This window comes from Corvus cornix, chromosome 15 (genome assembly GCF_000738735.6).
Source record: "Corvus cornix cornix isolate S_Up_H32 chromosome 15, ASM73873v5, whole genome shotgun sequence".
In the NCBI taxonomy this organism is placed as follows: domain Eukaryota; kingdom Metazoa; phylum Chordata; class Aves; order Passeriformes; family Corvidae; genus Corvus; species Corvus cornix.
The window spans coordinates 3,081,170-3,104,710 of NC_046345.1; the positions used below are offsets into that span (position 1 = coordinate 3,081,170).

The 23,541-nt window shown below is 42.8% G+C and overlaps 1 protein-coding gene across 7 annotated transcripts in view; it reads right to left on the minus strand.

Annotated features, from left to right (window-relative positions):
- Positions 1-23,541, minus strand: part of KDM2B (lysine demethylase 2B) — a 108,029-nt gene that overhangs the window by 36,611 nt on the left and 47,877 nt on the right. For all 7 annotated transcript variants that reach the window (XM_039561010.1, XM_039561006.1, XM_039561008.1 and 4 more), the window contains 3 exons: positions 17,399-17,525; positions 9,427-9,881; positions 2,566-2,652 (listed from right to left, as the gene is read on the minus strand). In XM_039561010.1, coding sequence (XP_039416944.1) covers positions 2,566-2,652; positions 9,427-9,881; positions 17,399-17,525 — 669 coding nt within the window. The remainder of the gene's footprint in view (positions 1-2,565; positions 2,653-9,426; positions 9,882-17,398; positions 17,526-23,541) is intronic.

Here is a 23,541-nt window from a genome sequence, read left to right on the forward strand (position 1 = left end):
AGTCATTTCCATTTTCTTTGAAATGTTTTGGCATTTAATGCTGGCTTTATTCTTCCTTCTCCATCTGCTGCTCTTGTCTTTCTAAATCTCTTCTGGAGCCTTCTCTTGGGAGAAAGCAAGAGATGTACTCTGTTCCATGTACTACTACTTCTTTCTGGATTTCAGTTCCCTTCTTTTCATTTATGCCTTGGAATCAGACAACCCCCCTGTCCCAGGAAGCTGATACCAGCTACAACATCTCCTTACAGCCCCACAGTAGCTAGTACTGTGCTGTACTGGATCTCCTGCTCCCTTTGAACACAAGGATTTCAGGGAAAGCACTGGGAAATATCTGCCATTTCTCCTATAAATACTCAAGAGCAGGACTGCAGAAAGTAAAATTACTGGTAGATTTTAGTCCTCTGCCTTGTGCTCAACATTTGTGGAATCTTCTGGCCATGAACACTTGCTCCACCAGCTACAGTCCATTTTCCAAGGGAGTTTCCCCCTCCCTAAGGGTTTTTCTTCTCTGTAAAATCTTCTATTTCATTATCAGGGCTTACAGGGAACAAAGGCGAAATAACCAAGCTTAACTGCTAAAACTGCTTTTAGACAAATCTCCCCTATATTGTCTTTCCCACAGATTTTAATTTGGGACTCAAAAGGCTCAGCTCTAAGATGTCTCTTCCCAGCCTGTTCACTTGGCCTCTGTTCCCAGGAAGGGAAATAGCTGGAACGTGGAAGATGACAAGGACATTTGCCAATTAGAAGCACAACAACAAATTCCTCTTGGGAAATGTGCAGCCCTATCTGCATGTGTACCTTCGAACTAAAACATAAGACATAACAAAAACTGATCACAGATTAAGCAAAGCAGATATGAAGAGAATGGTGAAAGGATTTTTTCTGCTATCAATTTTTATTTCCAAACTTCAACCTAAAGTCTGACTTTCTGTAAAAGTTTTCCGTATATTTGTTATTAACTGATATGTTTGTTACTGTCATGCCAGTGGGAATGATGCCTCCTAAAAGTTTTTGCTTTCAGAAGGGCTGAAGGAAAATAAACACCTGAAAAAAAAACCCTGCAAGCCAGCAAGATGGATTTTGCAAAAAAGGGTAAGAATTAAGTCACAAAAATTACAAATCCTTTACAGTTGCAGTTATGTTGCCAATACACAGAAATAAAATAGAAGAAATGAAGCATTTATCAAGGTTCCAAAATAAAGTCAACAAGAACATTAACAAATGCCAAAGCTTATAAAAGCCTCAAAGCACTCAGACCCTCCCTTCTCTCACAAGCTCAAAGGAGAGTCAGTTGTTCCTTAGTTTTATTTTATATGTTTCACACACCACCTTTTCTCTGGTCACAGAGATTTTGCTTTATTCAAAGCCTAGAATATACCTGACCATGGAATGAGCAGCAGCCATCGAACCAGTGGAGTGGAGAATCCCACACCTGTTTCTCAAGGTTTTCCACTGTTGTTTCTAAACAAATGCTTTAAACACAGCATATTCTCATGGATTTATTACAAGCTAAAAGGAAAACGTATTTAACAAGATACAATTCCTCTGAAATGTGCTGAGCCAAAACCCAAAAAGAAGCACAAGAGGGAACGTGATGTGCTCATCCTGCCCCACTCTCCTCTGGCAGTTCCATGTCTATGGTCTCCTCCTTCCCATCTGAAAGCAGCCAATTCTCATGGCTACATGTGCCATAACAAGTTCACCAGCACAAAAAGTGAGAACTGAGTGAATTATTTCCCTGACAATTATTTGAAAGGAATCTACAATGGTAACAACGACAGATTTTCAGATCGAAGTCTGATTTAAGCTGACCGACCCCTTCAGCGTTTCTAAAGAAATAATGGATTATAAAACTAATTCAGTGAAAAATGAAAGTAAAAATAGAAGCGATGAGACATCTTCTAAATAAGCAAAGCTGCTTTTACAGCATGCTGAATAACTGGAGTGTGGTAAACATGCCACTGTTATAAATAACAACCAGCCTTTTGACATTGTTCTTTCGTTAATTATTTCGAATTCCTTATAAGCCTTAACAAAGCAAACCTCACGGTTCTCCTGCAAAGTGAAAAGAATTACTGCCGTGTACAAGAGGAAAAATTAGGATATAAGGACAGAAATCAATGCTTCAAAGTTACAGGGGCACATTGTACAGAGCATTAAGGGAGTCTCATAGTGTAAGAGAAAAACCATCATCTAGTTCAGACGAGAGTGCTCCCTAAGTGACTGATTTGTAGCATTTACACATCATTTAATTTTACACAAAAGGCATCAAAATTTTTAGATTTAACCATAATTAGTAAACGATCAAGACATATCAAAGTTTTATACTGCTAAGTAAGGCCCAAACAAATTCTTTTTAAATGGAAACTCTAATGATTTCTCCCTGGCGAGGCACTTTCTTGTTCTGCTTCAAGACTTAATCACAAAACCATTGAAAGTAACATTTTGTGTTAAAAATGCTAGCAGCTGCCAACAGATTATACACAGCACTTTGTCAGATTATAGATAAATAAACACCAGACCAGGCACAACAATGGTTAGTAAGTAAATGTGTCTCATTACCTTTGTGGTCTTCTTGGGCCAGCTGACCACAGGGACACCCGAAATGGCAAGATTTTGGTCATCATCAGCGTGTTCCTTCAGTATGTTCTGTTGCAAATGAAAAGGCCTTTATTAACCAGAGAAACGTTTCTCCAATTGAAGAGTGCAGAGACCTACAGAAGACAACACTCTACTCTGATGACAGAGTGACAAGACCTCTGCAAGTTACTTTTGCTTCCAGTTCCCACTGAAACTCTCGCACCTGTTAACAGCCAAGATGCGAAACTTCTTGCAAAACAGGCAGCAAAATCAGCCATCAATCATCTCAAATGTTACAGAATTCTTTAATATTGGTGTGTCCAAGACCGGTGTCTTACCAGTATCACCTCTCTGCCTCAAACTCCAGGTCATTAAATCCCAACTGACCCCACAACTGACCCCTTCTCTCCTAATCAAGCCTACGGAAGACCTGAGAAGCACCGAAGCTCTGCCCCTGTTATTTCAGCCATCACAGGGCATCAGGTGTGTAGTCTGGAGCAATGCTCAGAAGTCTGGTCATTCAGGTAAGCTAAGAATAAAAATGTACTCTGGAATCTTTCATCTTTTTGCACATGGCAATCCAAGAGCACCATCATTCCCACCGCCCTTCCTTCCCCTGTAGTTGGCAGAGCTGCTGGAATCTAGTTCCCTTTATGTGACCAGCTGAAGCATTCAGGCTCCTGAGTGTTTACTAGGAAAGGATCTGACTACGGACAGCATTAAGGGAAAAAGATTGATCTCCCCTCCCTTCCACCCCCACCAAACCCTTTCCTTTGATGCACTGTTCTAGAAATTTCGTGAGTGGGTTGCACAGGCTGACACAGCTTCCACCACTGTGAATCACTCCCATGACCAGTAACTCAACACAGAGGTGGTAAAACACTCAGTGATGGAGCTGGGAATAGTCCACACTCGCCTCCCATGACTCCCTACATGCTCACTAATTTAGCTACAAAGCTCTTCATTTGGAGTTCAGGTGGCTAAAAAGGAAGAAATGAAAACAAAAAAACAAGTCAAAAGGAGGATTCTGCTGTGCTGCTGAAAACTGAAGGCCAAATCAGCACTAACAGGTTAAAGACCAAAAAAAAAAAAAGCTCCAATAGAACAAATGAGAACTGCAGGTTGGGAATTACCTCAACAGAATAGTAGGAGATGACCCCAGACAATGAAGTTCAGTGCTGCTGCTCCAAGTATATGAAAAAAGCTTAATTAGCCAACAACAGGCAGCAGGCTCTGTCAGTCCCCAGTGCAGCACTCTAGTAATTAGTAATTTCACACACTATACAAAAAGAGCTTAAAATACAGTAATTGTTTTAATAGGGAGTGCACTTGGAATTCATCTGTAATCATCCAACTAAAGCCCGGAGTGTGATGGCATGTTCCAGTCCCCAGGAGCCCGAGTTTGGATGAGTGTCCCTGGGGCTGACTTTCTCCCTGGAGCTCAGACAACCTGTCACACTCAGCCCAATTCCCCAGCCTGCGCTTGAGTGAGAGCTGTGTTAGTAACAGCCAGCACAGCCCCAGCACAGCGCTGCTCCTTCAGACACCACCACATCAGCAAGGCTGGTGGTGATACTGGTTAGGCCGAAAGCAGTGCCAGTGACCAAAATGAGCGATACCAGTACAAGCCCAGTTTCATCAGCCCGGTGCTGTGGCTGCACTCAGGAGTTTGCAAAGGTGAGGAGTAAAACCCAGCTTGCCCCAGCCTGGCTGTGATGCAGAGTCTGTATTGTACCTGCTCGTCCAGTGCAACACCCAACAACTTTTACACAGGGACTAATCATTGGCAAATTAACTCTTGGCTGAGCTGAGGTGAAGTGAGCACCTCTTTTCTCATGTCCTTTTTATTTGGAGAGAGATCACTGCATTAACCGAGCTGTGACCACATTCTCAAAGTTCAGTCCTAAAAACTGAGAGCTCTTTTGTACTCTCATTGCAAAGCCAAAATTCTCCAGATCAAGGAGGCAGCTTGAGAGCCATAAACAAAGGACAAATTAATCCCTTTCTACTTTGCTACTCTTAGGTTTGAAAGCCTGTAAGACAGAAAACCTTTACATTTCCACTAACGACTGTCAGAGACTCGGAGTTCAATGGAAAGCACAGTATATTCCAAGAACTTGGCAAGGTAATGAAGGTTTCTTGTTATCATATGTATCACGTGAAAATATTATCCAAGGAGAAATGTAAAACTATGGCAGCTTATCATCTGAGGCAGCTGAAAACAACGGCTGTCTGCGCAGCAGAGCCGCAGCACAGCCACAGTTGCGCTGACTGGAGCGTCAAGTGTCAGCTCACAACAGGCTGGGGGAGGCAGGGTTTTGTTCACCTGCTTAAAAACAAGAAAAATAGATAAAGAAAAGCCATGGGGCTCCAGTTAGAGGAACAACGTGATGCTCTTCCAGCACAAGGCGGCCCGATTCATTACACTTGAGGGCTGTGGTGACAACAGCAGGTATGAAGGGAAGAAGCTGATTAACTATGTAAGAATTCAGCTTAGCCATTAATTTCAAAAGCACAGCAAGGAACGACTCCCCTGAAATGCATTCAGTAGAGGGAGGTTTTTTCTGTCATCAGAATGAAAAGGGGGTAAGATTTCTTGGCAAGAAAAAGTAAGAACATATTTCAGTAGATATCATCTGTCTTGCACAAGAATCTTCTCCCGCTGCCAAGGAGTTGCAGATATTTGACAACCTCTGTTCTTCAAACTGAGTTTCTTCTGCTCTAATGGACTTTCACAGGCCCTTCTGAAGAAGGGCAGTGCTTTTGCTTTGAAGTGGGGAAGATCTGTGGCATTACTAAGAGGCAGATCTCACAATCCTGCTCCCCAACAGCAGCAGAGGAACTACCATCCTGCTGGTAACACACAGAAGTGCTATGTGCAGAAATCAGAAGCTGCACACAGGTGAGTATCCCTGGCAGTGTGTTTAATGTGTGTGGGGCTGCACAATCAAAGGTCTGCTCAGCTTTACCTGCCCTGTGATATGGGGTGCAAACTACACCAAGGAGTACGATGGTGACCTCTTTATTCTTTTCTTCATGCATAAGCCCACCACGGCACTGCTGCAGCCAGCAGGGATTTAATTCCCTGTTTGGGCTGAGGGAAGAACTGACCTGCTCTCCAAGAAAGGCCTGTTCCACTCTGCAAATAAGCCTCCCTTGTGCTGCTGCACTCCATCGATCACAGTGATAAATGGGTGCTCAATCTGCAGAGGCAGCAGTTGGCACTTTTGGATTGCTGTGTCCCCACCAGACAGGCACAGTTAGTTTGGAGCTTAGATGATGTGTAAGGAATTTACACTGGCTTAGTTTACTTTTCAGTCTCCCTTCTCATAAGGAAAATAAATTACTTTACTTCAGACAGTCTCACCTACTTGACATTAAATAGCTGTATATAGCTGTGGTTGTATTTACCACTAAGAGCAGTAATCCAGTCACCCATCCTATACTGTGCTCTTGCTCAGCTGGGAAAGCATGGATTCTTTGTGAGCTACCTCGATTAGTTCCGTGAAACTTCACATCACTGAATAAAATGGTTTCCTTTCTCCAGTTTAACTATCCATATCCTGTTTTCTGAAAACATTAATTATCTTCCTGAAGCACAAAGACAGACCTGAATGTCATACAAAAAAAGTTCCTGAGTGTATTTCATTAAGAAATAAAAGTGCTACAATAAATGCTGATTTATTTGCTTCAGGAAGAAACTTGTTTAAGACTTTGCAAGCAGAGCAAGAGCTTTCAGACTTTGTCAGAGCATGTTCTTGCTATGCATTTGTTAAAAATAACTCTCAAATGGGTGCACTAAAAGGATACTTCTAATAGGATGCATTATTAATAGATCACATGCCCGAAAGTTGGGTTGCCCATGAAATAAACCTTGTTAATACAGCCAAATACAGTCACAGCATGGGTCATTTGCATGGCTTCTGAAGGATTCTTGCCTCCATTCAGTCACACAGCTGACTGGTGCTCTGAGTATTCATCAGGGTGAGGTAAAGGGGCCAGGCCTCTGCTCACTCCACTGCTGATGCTATCAGCAACACCCCCACGTTATTATCTGTACAGGTTGGAAAATTAGCAGCAAAGTAAAAGGGAACATGATTCAGTGGTCAAGGAGATAAATACCATTCTGGAAAATGGACTGTATTTCTTCCTCTGCCCTTATGTCTCTATGTGGTACAGGGCAAATCTTTTAAGTGGAGTTTCCACAGGCTGTCATGAATTGTGTGCTCCTGCTCTTCCTCATGCCTGGCTTGGGATCTGGATACTAGAGATCAGAACTCCTGCTCTGCAGAAATGTTAAGCCACTACAGTTTCAATATAATTAAATTCATCTTTTGCACTTATCATTGTTAAATACACTAACTGTTCTGTGGCACATAAAGCCAGCATCCAAAATTACTTTTATCTTAATCTCTCTGCACCCCAGTTCCCTGTGGTAACGACAGCTCATCCATTACCATGTGTGGAGCACAGGGTGAGGATCCCTGGGAACATTCATTCACCCTGTTCAGCTGAGAGGCTGAACATCAGTACCTGATGGAATAGCAAGGATGGAACAGCTGCATCCTTACACCACAGAACACAGGGATCCTGCAAGGACCATTATGCTGGACGCATGCTCAGAGGACTAAAATCTGTCACTTGGCAACTCCTCCCTCAGCACACTCCATCCTTTGAAGGTAAAAGCTCTAAACACACACACTTGGGTTTGATTATTTTTTTTGAAGCTGAATAAACTGAATAAAACATACCTCATGCTCTGAGGAGATCAGATGCTTTGGCTCCACTGCACTGCTCTCTACCACATCAACGAACACAGTGGCAGAAAGGAGTGATGGGCTGTTGCATCCAGGGTCCCAGAAGCAGATGGGAATGGGACACACTTTGTCAGGGGCTGCCTGTGACAATTTGCTGATGAGACAAGAAAGGGCCTGTGCTGGGAATCCTGGACTCCCCTCCTGACCTGGGAGGAAATGTACTCAACTGCCCCAAACTGCCCCCATTCCTTCAGAGCACCTGGGAAGTGGATTGTGCAACCACAGGGAGTTATGGACGAAGATGGCTGTATGGGCTTTAATTAATTTACTCTGCCATACTGACTCCCACTCTCTGGAAACTGGGGGCTGGCTTATACGTGGGCCAATATTGTAAAAAAGATGGGTGAGAAAGTTCTTCAGTAGCTCTTTAGACACTGTTCAAGAAGATGTTTGAGTTAACATGGTATTGAAAAGGTTATCACTCTGGCTAATCAGTCACAGACTGGCCAAACATCCAGAGGTGATTCCAGAAAAAAACAATCCTGCAGCATGTCTGATGTTTAGATGTGGTCATGGGCTCTTTAACCAGCAGGGAACCATCAGTATCCAGATGTTGGGCTACATCCTGATGGTTACAGTGTGTGCTGGCAAGGACAGAAAGTTTAGAAGCAGGCAGTTTTCAGAGGCGATGGAACATCAAGCTGCACACAATAAACTGGCAGGTGCTCACTTAATACCAGTTACAGCACAGTATCACCAAAAAGGTGCTATTGGCCTTTTTTAAAAATGTCCATTTGTAGTTCTCCATCTCTGTAGTCAATGCATCCACTGCTCTGGAGAGGAATAAGAAAACAGATACTCCCACACTGAGCTTTAAGCCAGATTCACATATGGTACCGTGTTCTGGGGAGATGTCTCACAGCACTCTGGAGTATGTCATCAAAAGAGGGAGCAGAATCCCACTCGGAACATCTGCACCAGCCATTATATGTTGCACCCCTTTCTGGATTTTTAAGTGAAAATTACTCTGTGCATCAAGCTTGGAGAAGTAACATGACCATTCTTTCTGCTTCACCACAAATTCAACTCCTGGTCTTGAGGCTTCATTTTGATTTCTGATTAGAAGATGACTGATCCCAGAGCAAGCTCGTGAATCTACATCCACAACTTTGAGCAGGCGTGTCCACTTCCATGTACAAAGTGGCTGATTTTGCAAGAAGATAATTTTTGAGCTCTCGTGGTTTACCAGAACGAGTGCAGTGTATCACACTTCTGAGCTCCAAGATCAGGGAATATGGTTCCACTGCACATTGCACATGTTCAGCCTTCTTTAGCTGGCTTTGAAGCCTTTCTAAGCAGCTGTTACACCACTTGCACTAAGAAAGTACAGGCTCTCTCCCCATTTACCATATAAACATGTGTTTTTCCCCTCAGATTGTGCCTTACAGAGCTCTTGTGTATAGAAAATACATAACTGAAGACCCACACTGTTCACAGACTGAAAATCCACAAAGAAGTTGTGTCACTAGTGAGCACTCACTCCTCACACCATCTCCAAAACCAATATATTGTACCAGTGGAGAATAATTATCAACCTATAGAGGGCAATGGAGGAAAGGAAAATGAAAAAGGTGAAAGAAAAAAAAAGCAACTGGAAGTGTTAGACAATCTATCTTCTGAGCTGCAATCACGTATTTACATTTTGTATGTGTCAGCTAATGAGGTGTACACCAGGGAGATACGAGACCAAAAAGGGCTGATTAAGACTATAAATATAAACAGACTTTTTGAGGTACAATATTTACATGTGGAACATAGTAAGTGCTGAATTATGAGAGGATATAAACTTTTGGCCACTACTGTGACAGTCAGAAAGGACTGTGTCACTTAAATCTGGCTGCTAACAGGAGCCAGAGACAGCTTTGGTTCAAGGAATCATTTCCCTGTCTGTGGCAGAGCAGCCTGACATGAGCTGGTCACCACACACAAGCTGCCACCCCTCTGCAGAACTTTGCTTTCTGCTTTCCTGCTGACTTCTGTGCCCACAGAGCAGAGTTTGTGTGGATCAGCAAGTTATCACACCCACCTTCATGTCCTCCAGGAGAGCCTGTGGGTCTTCAATGCCTTCTGGAACACACTTCTTGTTCTCTGGGAGAGATTCAAGCTTTTCCACCAGGGCTTTTAAACCTTTCAGTTCAAATTCTGTGAGGTGAGTCCATTTGGTTGAAACTTCTGTAGCTGGAGACCCCGTGGGTGTTTTGGGATAGTCCGTCGGGGTTGTTGATTTTACGCTGTCATCTGACTCATTAGACAAAGTTCTTTTTAGGTACCTCATTACTGTGGCTTTTTGTTTCCTCCCTGCAGCCTCCTTCCCTTCCGAGTGCGTGCTGTTGGGTGAGGAGGAGCCATCCACCAAGGATCTGGAGTTCTTATCTACGCTGTCATCCTTCTCCTCCTGGAGATGGGCATCACAAGATTCTTCATCCATGTCTAACCACGAATCTGATGAGTAGCTGTCTGTGCTGCGTTTTCTTTTTGCATCTGAAAGTTAGAAAAAGAATGCTGAATTTTTACCCACTGTAACCTCACAGCTGAAGCACTTCTGTACCACTGGGGCCAGGTGCTGCCTATTTCAAAGCGCACTGGAGAATGGTTTAGTGAGTATGTGACAGGAATGGGCTTTATTCAGCTGATTTTTAATTTTTTTTCTTTGAGGGGGGCGCTTGTTTGTCTGTTTTAATGCTGGTTTTCATTAACATCTACTCAGTTCAAATGACTGGGAAACATTTAGGGAAAAATTATGCTTTCTTCAAAGCTTCAGTCCTCTATGCCTTCAATTAGGAGTAGGCAGAGCTCTTAAGTCACACACAATTAATTTTCCCACAAATCCGAAAAAGACCAGATTCGGCAGCTTTACAGCTTTAAGAGGAGAGTTAGCACAGAAGGAGGAGGGGGAAATGATGAGAGAAGGCACGTTAAAATGCTGTACATCATCATTCTTCCAGGAACCCTGCACAGCACAAAATCAACTCCTCAATACTTTTCCTCTCTGCAAGCAACTAACTGTTGATAAAACAAGAATCCCCAGTTGTTAGTGCACGAATACTCATTGCTCTTCTGAGACAGAGGATTTCAATTGTGCTTATTTTACGACAACAAGACAAAACACACTGAGAAACACAGAGATAGTCACAGCTACATGCTACTGGTTTTCTTAACGCCATTCCCAATACATTCTAGGTACTTCTCAGGAAAATTTAAAGGCAAGTTTCTGAGTCTAAAGAACTATTAATCTTAGTTTCCCCCTAAGAGCCCCAGTTGTTACCCAACTCCGTGCAATCAAGCAGTGAAAGCAATGTAGGAAACCAGTGGCCATGGTTCCCTCAAGCACACATCTTTTCTTATTTATTAGACACAATTTCCCTTACTAAGTGAACAACATTGAATGCAGGCTAGCAACAGCAGGAATTTCTGTGGAAAATAAAGTTAACACTGGCAACACCCAGTTAAGTCAATGTGAATTTTATTACTGGCTGAAATGGGTATGAGATCAAGCTGCAAACAAAAACACACTGCGAAGGAAACAGAAGTCACACAGAAAAAGTGAGAGAACAATTAATGAAAAGTTCCTTTCACAGCTTCCATGCTTTGCAGTGCAGTAGGTTTGGATTAGGACAATGTGAACCATGCTTAAGGAAGGATTAAATGGACATTAATGAGAAAGCTCAGCATCCGGTTGTTAAACAGGGAGGTTGAAAACAAATGCTGGAGCCCAGTTCCAAGCTGTAGAATTCCTCCTGATCACAGAGAAGCTCCTTGTCTCGTGCACAGTCTGTACCATCTTGTCACAAACACACTGGTCAGCTGGGTACCAGAGATGCCACAGGCAGTGGCAGTGTCTGAGGGCAAGCTTGCTCAGCCTGCCTGGCTGCTCAGCTCTGCAGTTCCCAACAAAAACCCTGCAAGGCCAGGTCTGCTCTGTGTGTTACTGCCCCACAGATACGAGTTGGTCACCTCACACTTCTCAGGGTAAGTGTGCTGCTGCTACAGGGTCTGCAAACATCCAGCATCTCTGTCCTGTCTACTCCTTCAGACAGGCTTGTATTTTTCCTCAAAACCAAAATGGCCATAAAATGACTCCTGAAAGGCCAGTTCAAGCTGAAATGCCTGTCAAAAGATGGCAGCCACAGAAAATACCAGCTATCAGCAAGGCAGGGTGCAGCCCAATCCAGCTCCATCCACAGGGCAGGGTAACTTCCTCCCTGCAACCCTCCAAAAATGCTTCATAGATTATTTTGTGTGCTGAGGTGGTGGCATCAGCACTCCAAAGCAGCTCCTCCTCTCTGCTCTGTGCTAATACACCCCCATACTTCTCTTAGAAAAATAAACAGGATTAGAAAATATCTTAACCAGAACATTTAAAACCCACTCAGTTATCCAACTTTTATTTCACACTGTTTTTTCCTTTGTCCACAGTAGCAAGCACACGTACCCACCTCAAAGGCTACATAATCAGCTTATGTCATTCTCCCATTTTACAACTGAGGAAACAGATGCTTGGGAGAAAGCACGATTTGCTCATTGTCACACATCAAATCTAGGGAAAAACCAGGAATCAGAATCCAGGCTCTCGGATCCAGGGCTGGAGCCCCTTCTCTGAGCCACACAGCCTTGGTGAGCTGTTTTACAACTGACTGAAGCACAAAGCCCAGCCTAGATGGGAGAAAATGCCAGGCATCAAACAGGAGAGGGTGAAAGCAGATACACATCCCTACGCTGCCAGGACAGCGTCATTAACAGAAAGTGGTATAAATCTGCACAAAGAAAATCGTGTTTCTGTCCTCCTATGCTGCAGCTCTGCAGAACAGGAACTAATGGCTGTAACTGGGGCAAATCACAAGCGTAAATAAGGCCTAAAGAAAACTAGGGAGATCATGTTATAGAGGTGTGAATAATTTACTCCAAGTAATGCTCTGGTGCGAGGAGGAAAAGCTTCCAAGAGAGATCTCCACTTTTTGTCTCTTGCTCTAATCTGTGGAAACAAAAGGCAGGAGAGGAGTGGAGCACCAGAGCATACTGGGGGCCTATTCCCACGAGAAGCCAGCACATGGAGGGGGGCCAGCAATTCCATTCTGCCAGCTGCCACCGCGTCCCTGCCACCGGCTGTCGGCACCAGGCAGCCCTGCTGTGCCAGCCACACCTGGGCATGGACAGGCAAACACAACTCACATCTAACCCCAAACAAACCACCACCAAAGCAGTGCCCTGTTCTCTGCATGCCTGGCAGTCACCTCATGCCTTGCCTGACTTTCCCCTTGGGCACAGGGCTTGCTGCTAACCTGGAGTGTACCAGGCTATTCTGGAGCACCAGGGGATTACAGTGCTGGTGCACCACCGGATTAAGAGCAGGCTGCTCTCAAAACACAACAACTGTCTGCTACTGCTGCTAATCTGAAAAAAAAAAAAAAAAAAAAAGCAGCCAAGGGAATCAATAATGGAAGGATAACTTCAAGGTGAGGGAGATTCAATTTTGTGTTTTCAAGTGTTTTGTTGTAATGCAACATGCCATGATTTTTATTTATTCATTTCAATGAAAACACTGTCTGACAGAGTTACTGTGCTGTGAGCTGAGGCCCTACATAAGCATAATCTGCATTTACTTTGTTGAGGAGTGCATTTTAAGCACTGTACTACCAGGGCTCCGCTGACTTGGAGGTTTCTGGTTTATAAAGTCTCTCTGTGGGAAGCAGCTCCTGCTCAGCTCAGCTGTGTTTCTGAGTCAATGCACCAGTGAGTCCCAGGTCTGAACCCCAGTTTCAGAGGGGTTATCCAGTCTGGGCTCCCACACAACTTAGTGCAAAAAGACCTTCGCCCCCTTCATCTCAAAGCAAATAAAACCAGCTCATACAAACCATTCTGTGATCTAGCTCAGTGAAGAGGTGGAGCAGCACAGACTTGACCACAGGACAGAGCATTAGAAGTCTTCTTTTCTATAGCAGTTCACTTCCCTCTGGTTCTGGGCAGATCACTTAACTTTCCCCACAGTTACCCACTTGTACAAGAATAATTATACACAGTTTCTTTCCTTGCTGAAAAGCAGCTTTGCTGTATTACAGAACTTAAAAGAAAGGGTTGGGGATCAGGCATAATTATGAAACCTTTCTTAACTCTTTAGAACAGTCCAGTGTGTAGTGTCTACCTTGCCAACCCCAGCTCCCAACCCTGACACTGTGACTTGGGAGCAGCAGTTGCTATCAATCTGCTAAAGACAGCAATGACATTTTCATTAGCAGAAAAACCCTGAGCATACTGGAAATGTATCACTGCATGGAGCACCCCACACAGGAAGCACTCAATATACTCAGGTACCTGTCTATCATAAGCAAATCTTTTCCATCCCCTGAGAAGGGGGGGAAAAAAGACATGGTTCCTTCACTGTGCCAGAGGGCATATTTTCAATATCCATCAGGCTTAACATACAGCTAGAGCCATCCTGTTAAAATTTTAGCAATGGGAATCTTCAAAGCTGCAGGCTACAGAGAAAGCACGTCTCTGATAGCCCAGGATCTTCTCCCAATTACTCTTTGTCAGCTCACTCTCAACATCCATATCTCACTGAAGGTCAACTGTAGTTGAAAACATCCAGTACAGACTCATTCATGATAAGAGTAAAAATAATGAAGACATATCCACCCTGAAAAACAGCGCACGTTCAAATCTAGTAGGAAACCCAAACAGGCTCCCTTCTGATTTCAGCTGGCAGGACAAATGTCCCAGTTGAGAGAGACAAGCAGAAGAAAAAAGAAGAAGAGATTGTGTGTTTTTACAGCAGCCTGTGACTGCTGTCATGTCATCATTCCCCTGAGTGTTTGCCCTCCTGGGAAAGATCTGAGAAAGAACAGCCTCACACACTGCCTGGGAGGACACGGCCTGGAAATTCATTCTGGGCCTGCAGCATGGGGGAGGAAGACACAGCCATCATCTTCCACCTCATTTAGAGCTGGACTCACAGTTTTATTTAGGGAGTGGGAAGACTCCAGGTTTCAGCCATGCCTCCACAGAGGTGGGTTTTTTTCCTGTCTGAAGTTTTGTGAGTGGAGACATTTAGAAAACAGAAATACAAAGAACAATATAAATTGCTACACCAGCACACAAGTGTTGGGACAGAGGTATCTCAACATAACCACACAAATACACTTTCATGAATAGACAGTGTCTTGAAAGTCACTCTGAATTTAACAACCTTCATGTCAAAGCAAATAAATACTATAACACAGTATGAAAAGTCTAAAGACATTCTTAAAATCCATATGCTGATGAACTCAGTTTTCTGTCTTCTCCAAAGATGCTTTTTATCAACACACTAATTTTTTTTTTTTTTTTTTTTAAATGCAGGAGAACAGAATCTCCACCAATTCTATGAAAACTACTCCCTTGTAGATCCCAGAGACTGTGAGCAGTGTCCTGCACTCTCTCTGGTTGATGTCTCCTCAACTAATAATCACTTTCTTAACTTCAGAGATCCACTATAACCACTGTACCAGAAGCTACATAGGGAAAGAAAGCAGCACAACTCGAGGGTGAAAAATAGCCAGTTCTAGCACCCAAAAGGAAAGGCAGAAAACAGACATTTAGAACAAAATGTGTCAAGGAAATTATTTTTTAAAAGTAGGAGAAACATTTCGCTTATTCAAGAGAAATTTCTGAAAATGAATACAAGTATGTGAAGAATTTTTTCTTAAACCAAGAAGGACAGAAGACAATTAAATCTATTGAGGGGTTTGAGGAGAAGTTAAGTACTTTGCTTCATTACTCTTTAAGGAGAATAATGGGAAATTCTTTGTCAAGGGATATTCCCTCATGGGAAATCAAGAAATTGCTTGCAGATAGAGAAGTCCCTAAAGAACAGAAAATTTAAGGACCTTTGCAGCTCTGAAGAAAAGCTTAAAAACAAAGAGGCAGGGTTTGGAACACTGGTGTCTTTAGGATATCCCATCCCTCAGCAAGTGAACAAAGTCAAGGTAGAGACTCCACAGGACAAACCAGTTTAACTCAAGGGTTACAGTTCGTAGAGATTCAAGTCAAGAGGGTGGGCACAGACCGGTTAAAAGAAAAGCAAAGGAAGCACTGGAAACAGTATTACTCACACAGAACAAAGCAATGCAGTTTTGTAAAGGTAAATAATGTACCTTTACTCCTTTGAATTTGGCAAATGCCAAAGTGAAAGATCCAGCAGTATAGCAGACCTGATAATTTGAACCACAACCCCCACTAAGATAAATTAGTTTAAGATTAAGTTTCTGCCAAGAAATAAAAACAAAACCCCAAGTTTCTGACGAAACAAAAGTATGCATCTGTCTCTGCCTCCAGCTGAAGCCACCATAGGTCACAAGACCCTGACAAAGTCACCACCAAGCCCTTTTCCAACTAGCCAGGCTCCTTTCCCTGAAACCTTTGCAGCTGGCACTCTTTGGTCATGCAAAACAGTCCAGTTCCCTCTAGACAGCGGATATCTATAGTTCCCAGTGAGCTTTTATATGACTGGAATATCTCCCAGCTAACTGGACTGAGGCACATTTCGTGGGGATCACCAAACCATTATCAGTAATTATGGAACTGGGCTGGAATTCACACTGGTGATTTAGCTGGAAAAGGTCCCATCTCAATATCCTGAACCATCCACTCTCCACATCTAATTTGTTCTGAAATTACACGTCGCTGATCTGGCACCCCCGCCCTGCCTGCAGGACCAGCTTCTTTCCATGCCAGTGGTTTAGACAACAGGAGATTGTTCCTTATTTTCCAAAGAATGCAGTTATCATTTTCATCACTGCTTTCTGAAGAGCTGATCCAAAGGCCTAATTCATCCTTTCCTCCTTTAGGATGATCTTATGAGAAAAATTCCTCTGCACACAGAATTTCTGCTTAACTAGCCTTTCTGACCAGGGTCTCAGAGCTAAAATGTGAAGCACCCAAATTCCCAGTGACCCCAGGAATTCCCCCTGGTCTATCTACACAGACTATTAGCTCTGTCAAATTATTCTTGGTCAGTAAAACTCACTGGAGAGTGACACCTGCCCATAACTTCTTCAATCCCTTCTACTAAGAATTGTGCTCTTAGGTGAACATTTCCCTCCTCCATCCAGAGCCTGGGGCAGGGCCAGCCATGCCAGGTTCACTGCAAGTGGCACCTCAGGGAGCAGGAGGCACAGAAATACTTTAGTCCTCCTCCACACTTAACACGTATCAGTTAAGATTTAGCTGGTGCTTGTGCTATTTTCAGCTATTCTGAGCTTAAAAGCAGAGGGAACATGGCCCACCACCTTGTTGCATGAAAAGGAGGAAAAAGGGGGCAGTTCAGCACAGCAGCAACAGGATTGTCACACATTGATGCAAAGCTCACACCAGTGCCAAGGTAATGCCTCAGGCACATCTATCTGTCCCTCCTCGGGTCCATTTTCAGCTCTTGTTGCAAAGGTTTATTTGACCTCCCTGCACCTGGGTTACAGATCATGGAGATTTGGGTAGGTGTTTTCTTGGGTTTGTTTTTCTGCAGAACTAGAACTCAGTCACCAGAGAATTACAGGAGAATTTATGGAAAAGAGAAGAGAAAGAAAGAAGGTTTAGTGACCGCAACATGTTCTGTAGAGGAGCTCCTCTACAAAAGGACTAAAGATCCAACCCACCAGAGCACATTTGCAATACACACATTTTGGCTACTGAGGTACTGTGCTGAACATGGCAGTAAATCCTCAACTGTTTGGCAGCTCATCCCAACACTAACATTACTGAAACCAAGGAACAAACACATCCAGAAACTATTTTTCTGGGATCCACTTGCTACGGGAATGTTCAATAAATATAATTTGAAGTAGGTTGGTACTTCATGGAAATGCTTAAGAGTCAAAAATCTTCCCCACCCCAAAATAAAGAAACAGTTCATTAGAATTTCTCCAGTTCTCCAGTTCAATTTATAATCTGCTTTGCAGAAACCAAAGCAGCAGCTAGCCTGAGGTGCCAGCATCAGTTCTGAATCTGCACTCAAAGGATTCACTCACCAATTAACATTGATTCTTTCTGGTACTCTTTGCTGAGGTGGCAGCGCTGGGTCACACAGGACACGTATCTCTCCAGAACATACCAGCACATTTCATAGTAGAAAGGATACCGGAATTTGGCATGCACCTGAAAGCAAGATCAACACTGTCAGTCCATGGGGAAGGGAGAGAAGTTTGCAGCACAAGGGCCAGTCATCATTCCCATCGTGTTATCAAGAGCACAAACAGTGTGAGGAGGGGGAGGGGAGAGGGTGGGAGCAGGGAGCTGAATGCCTCCAGCATACGGAATGAGGAGCCAGCCTGCCTGCCACGACAGCATCATTTCTTGGTTCACTAATTTGTATCCTCTTGGGGTGGTGGGAGAGGAGAGGGTTTGTGTTCTTGTGAAATCATGAAACTGATGGATGGCCCCCACGGAATTATTTACCTGCTGTATAAACATAGGGTGGTCACATACAGATGTTAGTCACTAAAACTTAAAATAAAGGTGTGGGTTTTCATCTCCTAAACACTATCACTGGATTTTTATAAAAATGGCAGCTACCTAAAATGAGTCAAGCAGGAAATTCATCTTTTTAATTTGTGGTTGTCTCAACAATTTGATTAAACAAATGAACACCCAAATTCTTGATAACTGCACATTAAAGTAGAAATCCCTTATGTGGTTTACCTTTTGGTAGCAAGTTAGCTTTTGCCACAAACAGAGTAAGAATAGAAAAGCAGGATTTTGACAAAAGATCCTGTCAAACTGTGTACCTTTTCTTACATCTTAGACCTGTTGTTCTCACACAAAAAGCTGAATTCTCCAACACTAGTTATTTATGAAAGTATTTCAGATTCAAAAGAAAACAAAGAGGGTTTCCTTCCTTTCCAACACAGTTTTCTATCTGTAGAAGGTCACCGTACCAAAGAATTCTAAAATGCAGGAAGATATGTGTATTTGTTGTGATTTATTAAAAATGGATGCCATGCATCTTGCATGCACTTGTACTTACACTGCACACCTCTTTCTCCTGGTGGCACAGAAATCTGCATTTTGCAGGCTCAGGTGCATGCACTGCACTGGGATTACAGGAGCTGCTTTAAAATATTCTCTGCATATTCACTGCTCCCTAAGCCCAGAGGTGGGCACCCACCTTTAGTGAAAAGCTGGACTGCACCAGAAAGGAGCATTATCTCAGAAAAAAAAACAAAACACCACCCACCTCAGATCAGCCAAAAGCCCAAAGTCTAAACAGAACCACTAACCCAGCACCTGCAAAACTCTGATTCAGCTCTGCAAAGCAGGCACTGTCCAAACACCTGCATGGTGATCAAAGCATCCACTTGAGCAGATCAGTGACTTACTGGAATGCCCATATTTGAAAACTGTCCCCAAGGTGGTCAGCCAAAGAACTTGCCCTTTTTCCCAGGGCACAGGAAATGCAAACACTCTTAGCAGTAAAACAAAATGTAACGAAGGGAAAATATTCTGTATTGTCACACTAGATGTATCACACTGTAGGATTAAAATACTCCATGGCAATTCCCAGAAATTAAAATCTCTTAAATTCAACACAAATACAGCTGGCAAATCTGAACTGCTTGTTGCTACAGGTCATGCATCCAGCACTGCTGCACCTTTCCAAACGTTTCCCTGTGTGGTTTGTTACAAAGCACACATACCAAAAAAGAAGGGGAAAAAGAAAAGGAAAAAGAAACCAGCCAAACAACCCCCTAAATGTGAGAACATTTAACCCCAGGGCCTTTTTGCATTGAAGAAAATTTTTCCTTTAGTTTAGTTATTTGTCACAGAGAAGAGATCAAGTCACTTATGACTATTAGGGAACACAGGGGAAATTATCCATGCTAAAATATATGCTAATAAAGGAACTCAAATTTTTCCAAGAGAGCACTGCAGGAAACAAAATTTGCAAAGAATTGACTTACAAACAGGAAGCCGCCTTCCACCCCTCAGCCTTCAAAAGGTTTTCAGCCACATGCCTGGGAATATTAAAGACATCATTGCTCAACATTTGTTGACAGATTCTGAGCTTCACCAAATTTAGTTGTTACCAATGTTAATTCAATGTGAAAGACAAGGCAGTAATGCATGCAGTGCTCCCATTATGTATATCAATCTTTAATATTCAATTTGAGTTCCTAATTGCCTCACTATCAATGTTCCAACCCACAGCAAATCCCTCCATGCCTCTGTAATCCACTGTTTGCCCAAGAAGGCTTTGCTTTTACAAACCTTCAGAAGGAAGAGCTCTCCCTACCATCTGTAGACAGAGATACTGTGCAGAGATCTGTAGGGCCTTCTGCCAGTAGAGAGACTCTAACAGTGCTTCAAAAACTTTCCAAGTTTGCTTTATGGAAAAGTATAGAGGAATATGCTCTTTATGATATCCCTGAACATTTATTAATGATAATGGACCTGAACTGCATTATGTGCATGTCCATACTCTTTCCATTGTACACTCATAGTCAAATGAACTCTTATGGGCAGGGGGGGAGGAATAAGAGAAAGAAGGAAAAAATTAAAAATGTTCTGTGATGAGTTTGAAGTGTAATATCTGATAACAGACACTGCCAGAGGACTAAATTCCCCACCAGAAGGGAAATACACTGGATCATCTAATAGGCATTTCCAGCTCTAACTTCTGTGATTAATAATTTACAATCCACTGAAAAAAAAAATTAATTATTCCTGTATAGCAAGAAAAAAATCCTCTCTGGAATATGATCCATTTCTTCAGTTCAAAGTGAAATTATTTTAGAGATTTATATACCCCTCCAAAAACAAAACAAAACAAAACAAAACAAACCCCTAAGCAAGTAAGACACAGGTTTTCCTGAAAAAAGTATTAATCTCTTCCACAATGCCCATTAAAATCATTACAAACTCCACTTGTGTTTAATCAATCTAATCACAATATTGAAAAGCAATTTATGATTATTTACAAAATAATTAATCTAGCCACTTAAAATGTTATCTTACATTCAGAAAACCAAGTGAATAGCAAACACCATCATCTGTGAGTGACCACCTTACGTATATATTTGGAGTGCCCTTGTTCCCACCACATTCCAATATTTTAAGGCAGTTAAATTTAGATGAATTGGGAGTAAGTTTGACACATTCTTCCTCTTCAGTACTACAGAGCTGTATCACCCCTATGCCAAATGATGAATCCCTGCATGGCATCCTGCTCTGCAGTTCCTCAAGCTGGGCTTGCAGAGAGCTAAACAGCTTGGCCTGTTTGACTGGCTGTTAATTGGCCTCCAGGAAAGGCAGGCTGCAAAATGAGAGTCTCTATGAACTGTAAAGCTGGAGAATATTTGTTTACCTCAATTGCACATTAGGAGCTGTTTCCAACAATAGACATGTTTTTTATTACTCCTTAAAACTATTTTTAAATGGCTACAACCCTCTTAAAAAGTCTCCCAGGGGTATGAGGAATTAAGCTAGAATAAGCATGACAAGTATATAAACTAGGCAATTTTATCAGGCTGTAAATCAGCATTACCATTTCAACCCTGTATTTATTCTTGTCTGAGCTAAGACAATAACAACTACACCTAGCATAAAAATGACTTTGAGTATCAGCAATCAAAGATGATTAAACACTACATAGCAGGTTTAAACACAGTGAAACCTCCATAAAATTGCTCTGTGCAAAATGAAGAGGGGAAGCACACCTGTATTACACTTTGATTTGAGTGTGGCAAATTACTTTGTCAATCACATCATGTAATTTACTTCTGTGCCATACACAATGGAAAGATCAATACTGATGAGAAACTCATTTGCAGTATGCTCACACTGGCAAATTTGGGTGAACTGCATTGTACTGAGTCTGCCAGACCAGCCAGTGTATGAATGGAATTATTTCAACAAAGAAATGACAAAATTTGATTGACAAAGCAAATAATGTAGTACACACCAGAATCCTGTTTTGAAACCATTTCCCCTTCAAGACTCCTGCATGATAGTTTTAGTTTGGGGGGGGGTGTTATTATTTCTAAATCACGGTATTGATTTTCCTGCCTTTTATCAAACTTCTGTATGCCTCAGCTGCACGGCTTCTGTTTTGTTTCTGTCCAGAAATTCTTGCTATTCTTCAACTGTTCACACAGTTCTGATTTTCTACATCTGCCCACGAACACAAGTTTGTGAGCACAGGTACAGATTGTGCGTAACACATTGCCAGCACACAGCAACATCCAAGCGATGAAATTGCTTCTGTGAAGTCGTGGATATTCTGGGCTGTTGGCTTTCATTGGTCTTTTTTAAAGCACTCCAGTATTTTTGAAAGGAAAATGATAAAGAACTACACAGACTTCAAAGAAAATTTAAACAAAAAATGACAAGAACAAAGGTCTGATTTGGGCTTTCCAAACGTTGCAGTGTCCCTTTCCCAATCAATGGTGACACAACATTTTTCAAGACGCAGATACCCAACTCCCAGAACCTCCTCACAGGATCAGGGTGCCAGTAAATTTGAAAAGGCATTTCAGTGTAACTGGCTGGTAAGTTCCTAGAAGTTACCAAAGTATTTGACTGTTACAAGGAGTTTTGCCTGCTGGCATAAAAAGCTTAGAAAATCAAAGCTGTACCCAGCTTCTGAAGGAGAAGGGCCTGACATGAAGCACGACTGAGCAGTTACAACCAAAGGTGTGTGATCTTGGGTTGCTCAAGTCCTGTGTGAACAGAACGTCAGTTTTTATTTAACTTAAGGAAAAAAGAGTGTTTCCTTCCCATCCTCCCCAAAGACTTCAATGGAAATAACTCATTTCTGGCATTGATCCTCCCTTCCAGTCTCCCCTTCTCCATTCTTCATGTGAGCTGCCTGTGCAAACATCCTTCCCAGCAACAACACACCCTCCCCTGCACACCCGCAGTGTACTCCCAGCATATATTGGTGGTTCTTATTCACAGTCACTCTGGAAACCTTCCTGTGCCCAGCACCTCTGCCAGGCCACAGTGAGCCCCTTCCTGCTTCTGTCACCGTAACTTTCCTGTCCAAGTCCTCCTGCACTTTCTCAAGACACTTGACACTCTCACCTGTTCCAAGCCAGGCTGAATCCACTCTGGTCTCGACCTCTACTTCTGCTCTCTGCCACATTCCCTCTGTTCTAATTCCCCCTAAATTTCAGCTTTTGTCATCTCTCTTCCGCTAAGAATTAATTTTTCTGCTTCTCTTCATTAAAGTCACTCCAGGAAACCAACTGCTCCCACCACTGCTCTGCAATGTGAAGATTACCAGGCCTTGGACCTGCTGGGAAGCCAGGGAGGCTGGGGGCAGGACACCCTTCCTCCCACTGAGTCAGAGATGTACTTCAAAAAAATTTGTATTTGCTTCAGGCCTATGCACTCTCACTGCAAAGAAAGCAATTTGGGGTAAAATCCAACTTGGAGCAGGAACTGTGCTGCTTGTAGAGGTGAACAACAGTGAACTGCACTGATGTCCACAAGATATCATTTTAAGACTTCTTAGTGAAGAAGAATTGCAATTTCCTACCATTTTGCCAGCCGAAATTTCCATTAACACCAGAGCTGGCACCTGTGTCAGTGGTTTGCCAGCACTGTCTCAGAGTGAGGCTTCCAAAATAGTCCCCATCTGGATTGCACATCCCTCTGGTCCATTTTTACGTCAAAATGCCACGATGGCCTTGCACAGCTTATTTAACAGCCTACTGAAACCGTGTCACTTCCTTCAGATCCTGCTGCTTTACGAAACTCAAAGGATATGGTGAGTAGGTGCCCTGTTTATTAACCAAGGATAAAACTGTCACTCCCAACAAAGAGGTGGCACAGTGACCTCCCCCAGCCTTGCCATCAGGTAGGTGCTACAGCCAGATGAACACCGCAACGTTCAGAATAATGTCCCACCCCAGACTCTCTGTTCCAAGAAATTCTTGCATGGTATCAAGTCACTGTAGCGACTGCGAATTACAGAAGAAGTCATTTCATACACAACTTCTGCACAGCTTTGTCAATTCAGCTGTGGGCAGCAGAACTAGCCCAGTGCCATCAGTTCTCCAGGCTCAGGTATCCATCGCAGGTGTGCACGGAGAGGTGATAAGCAGAGGGTTACCAGAAATACTGGTACACAGGTCTGTAAAGTGCAAAATGTTTTTGTGCAAAAGGGAAGGTG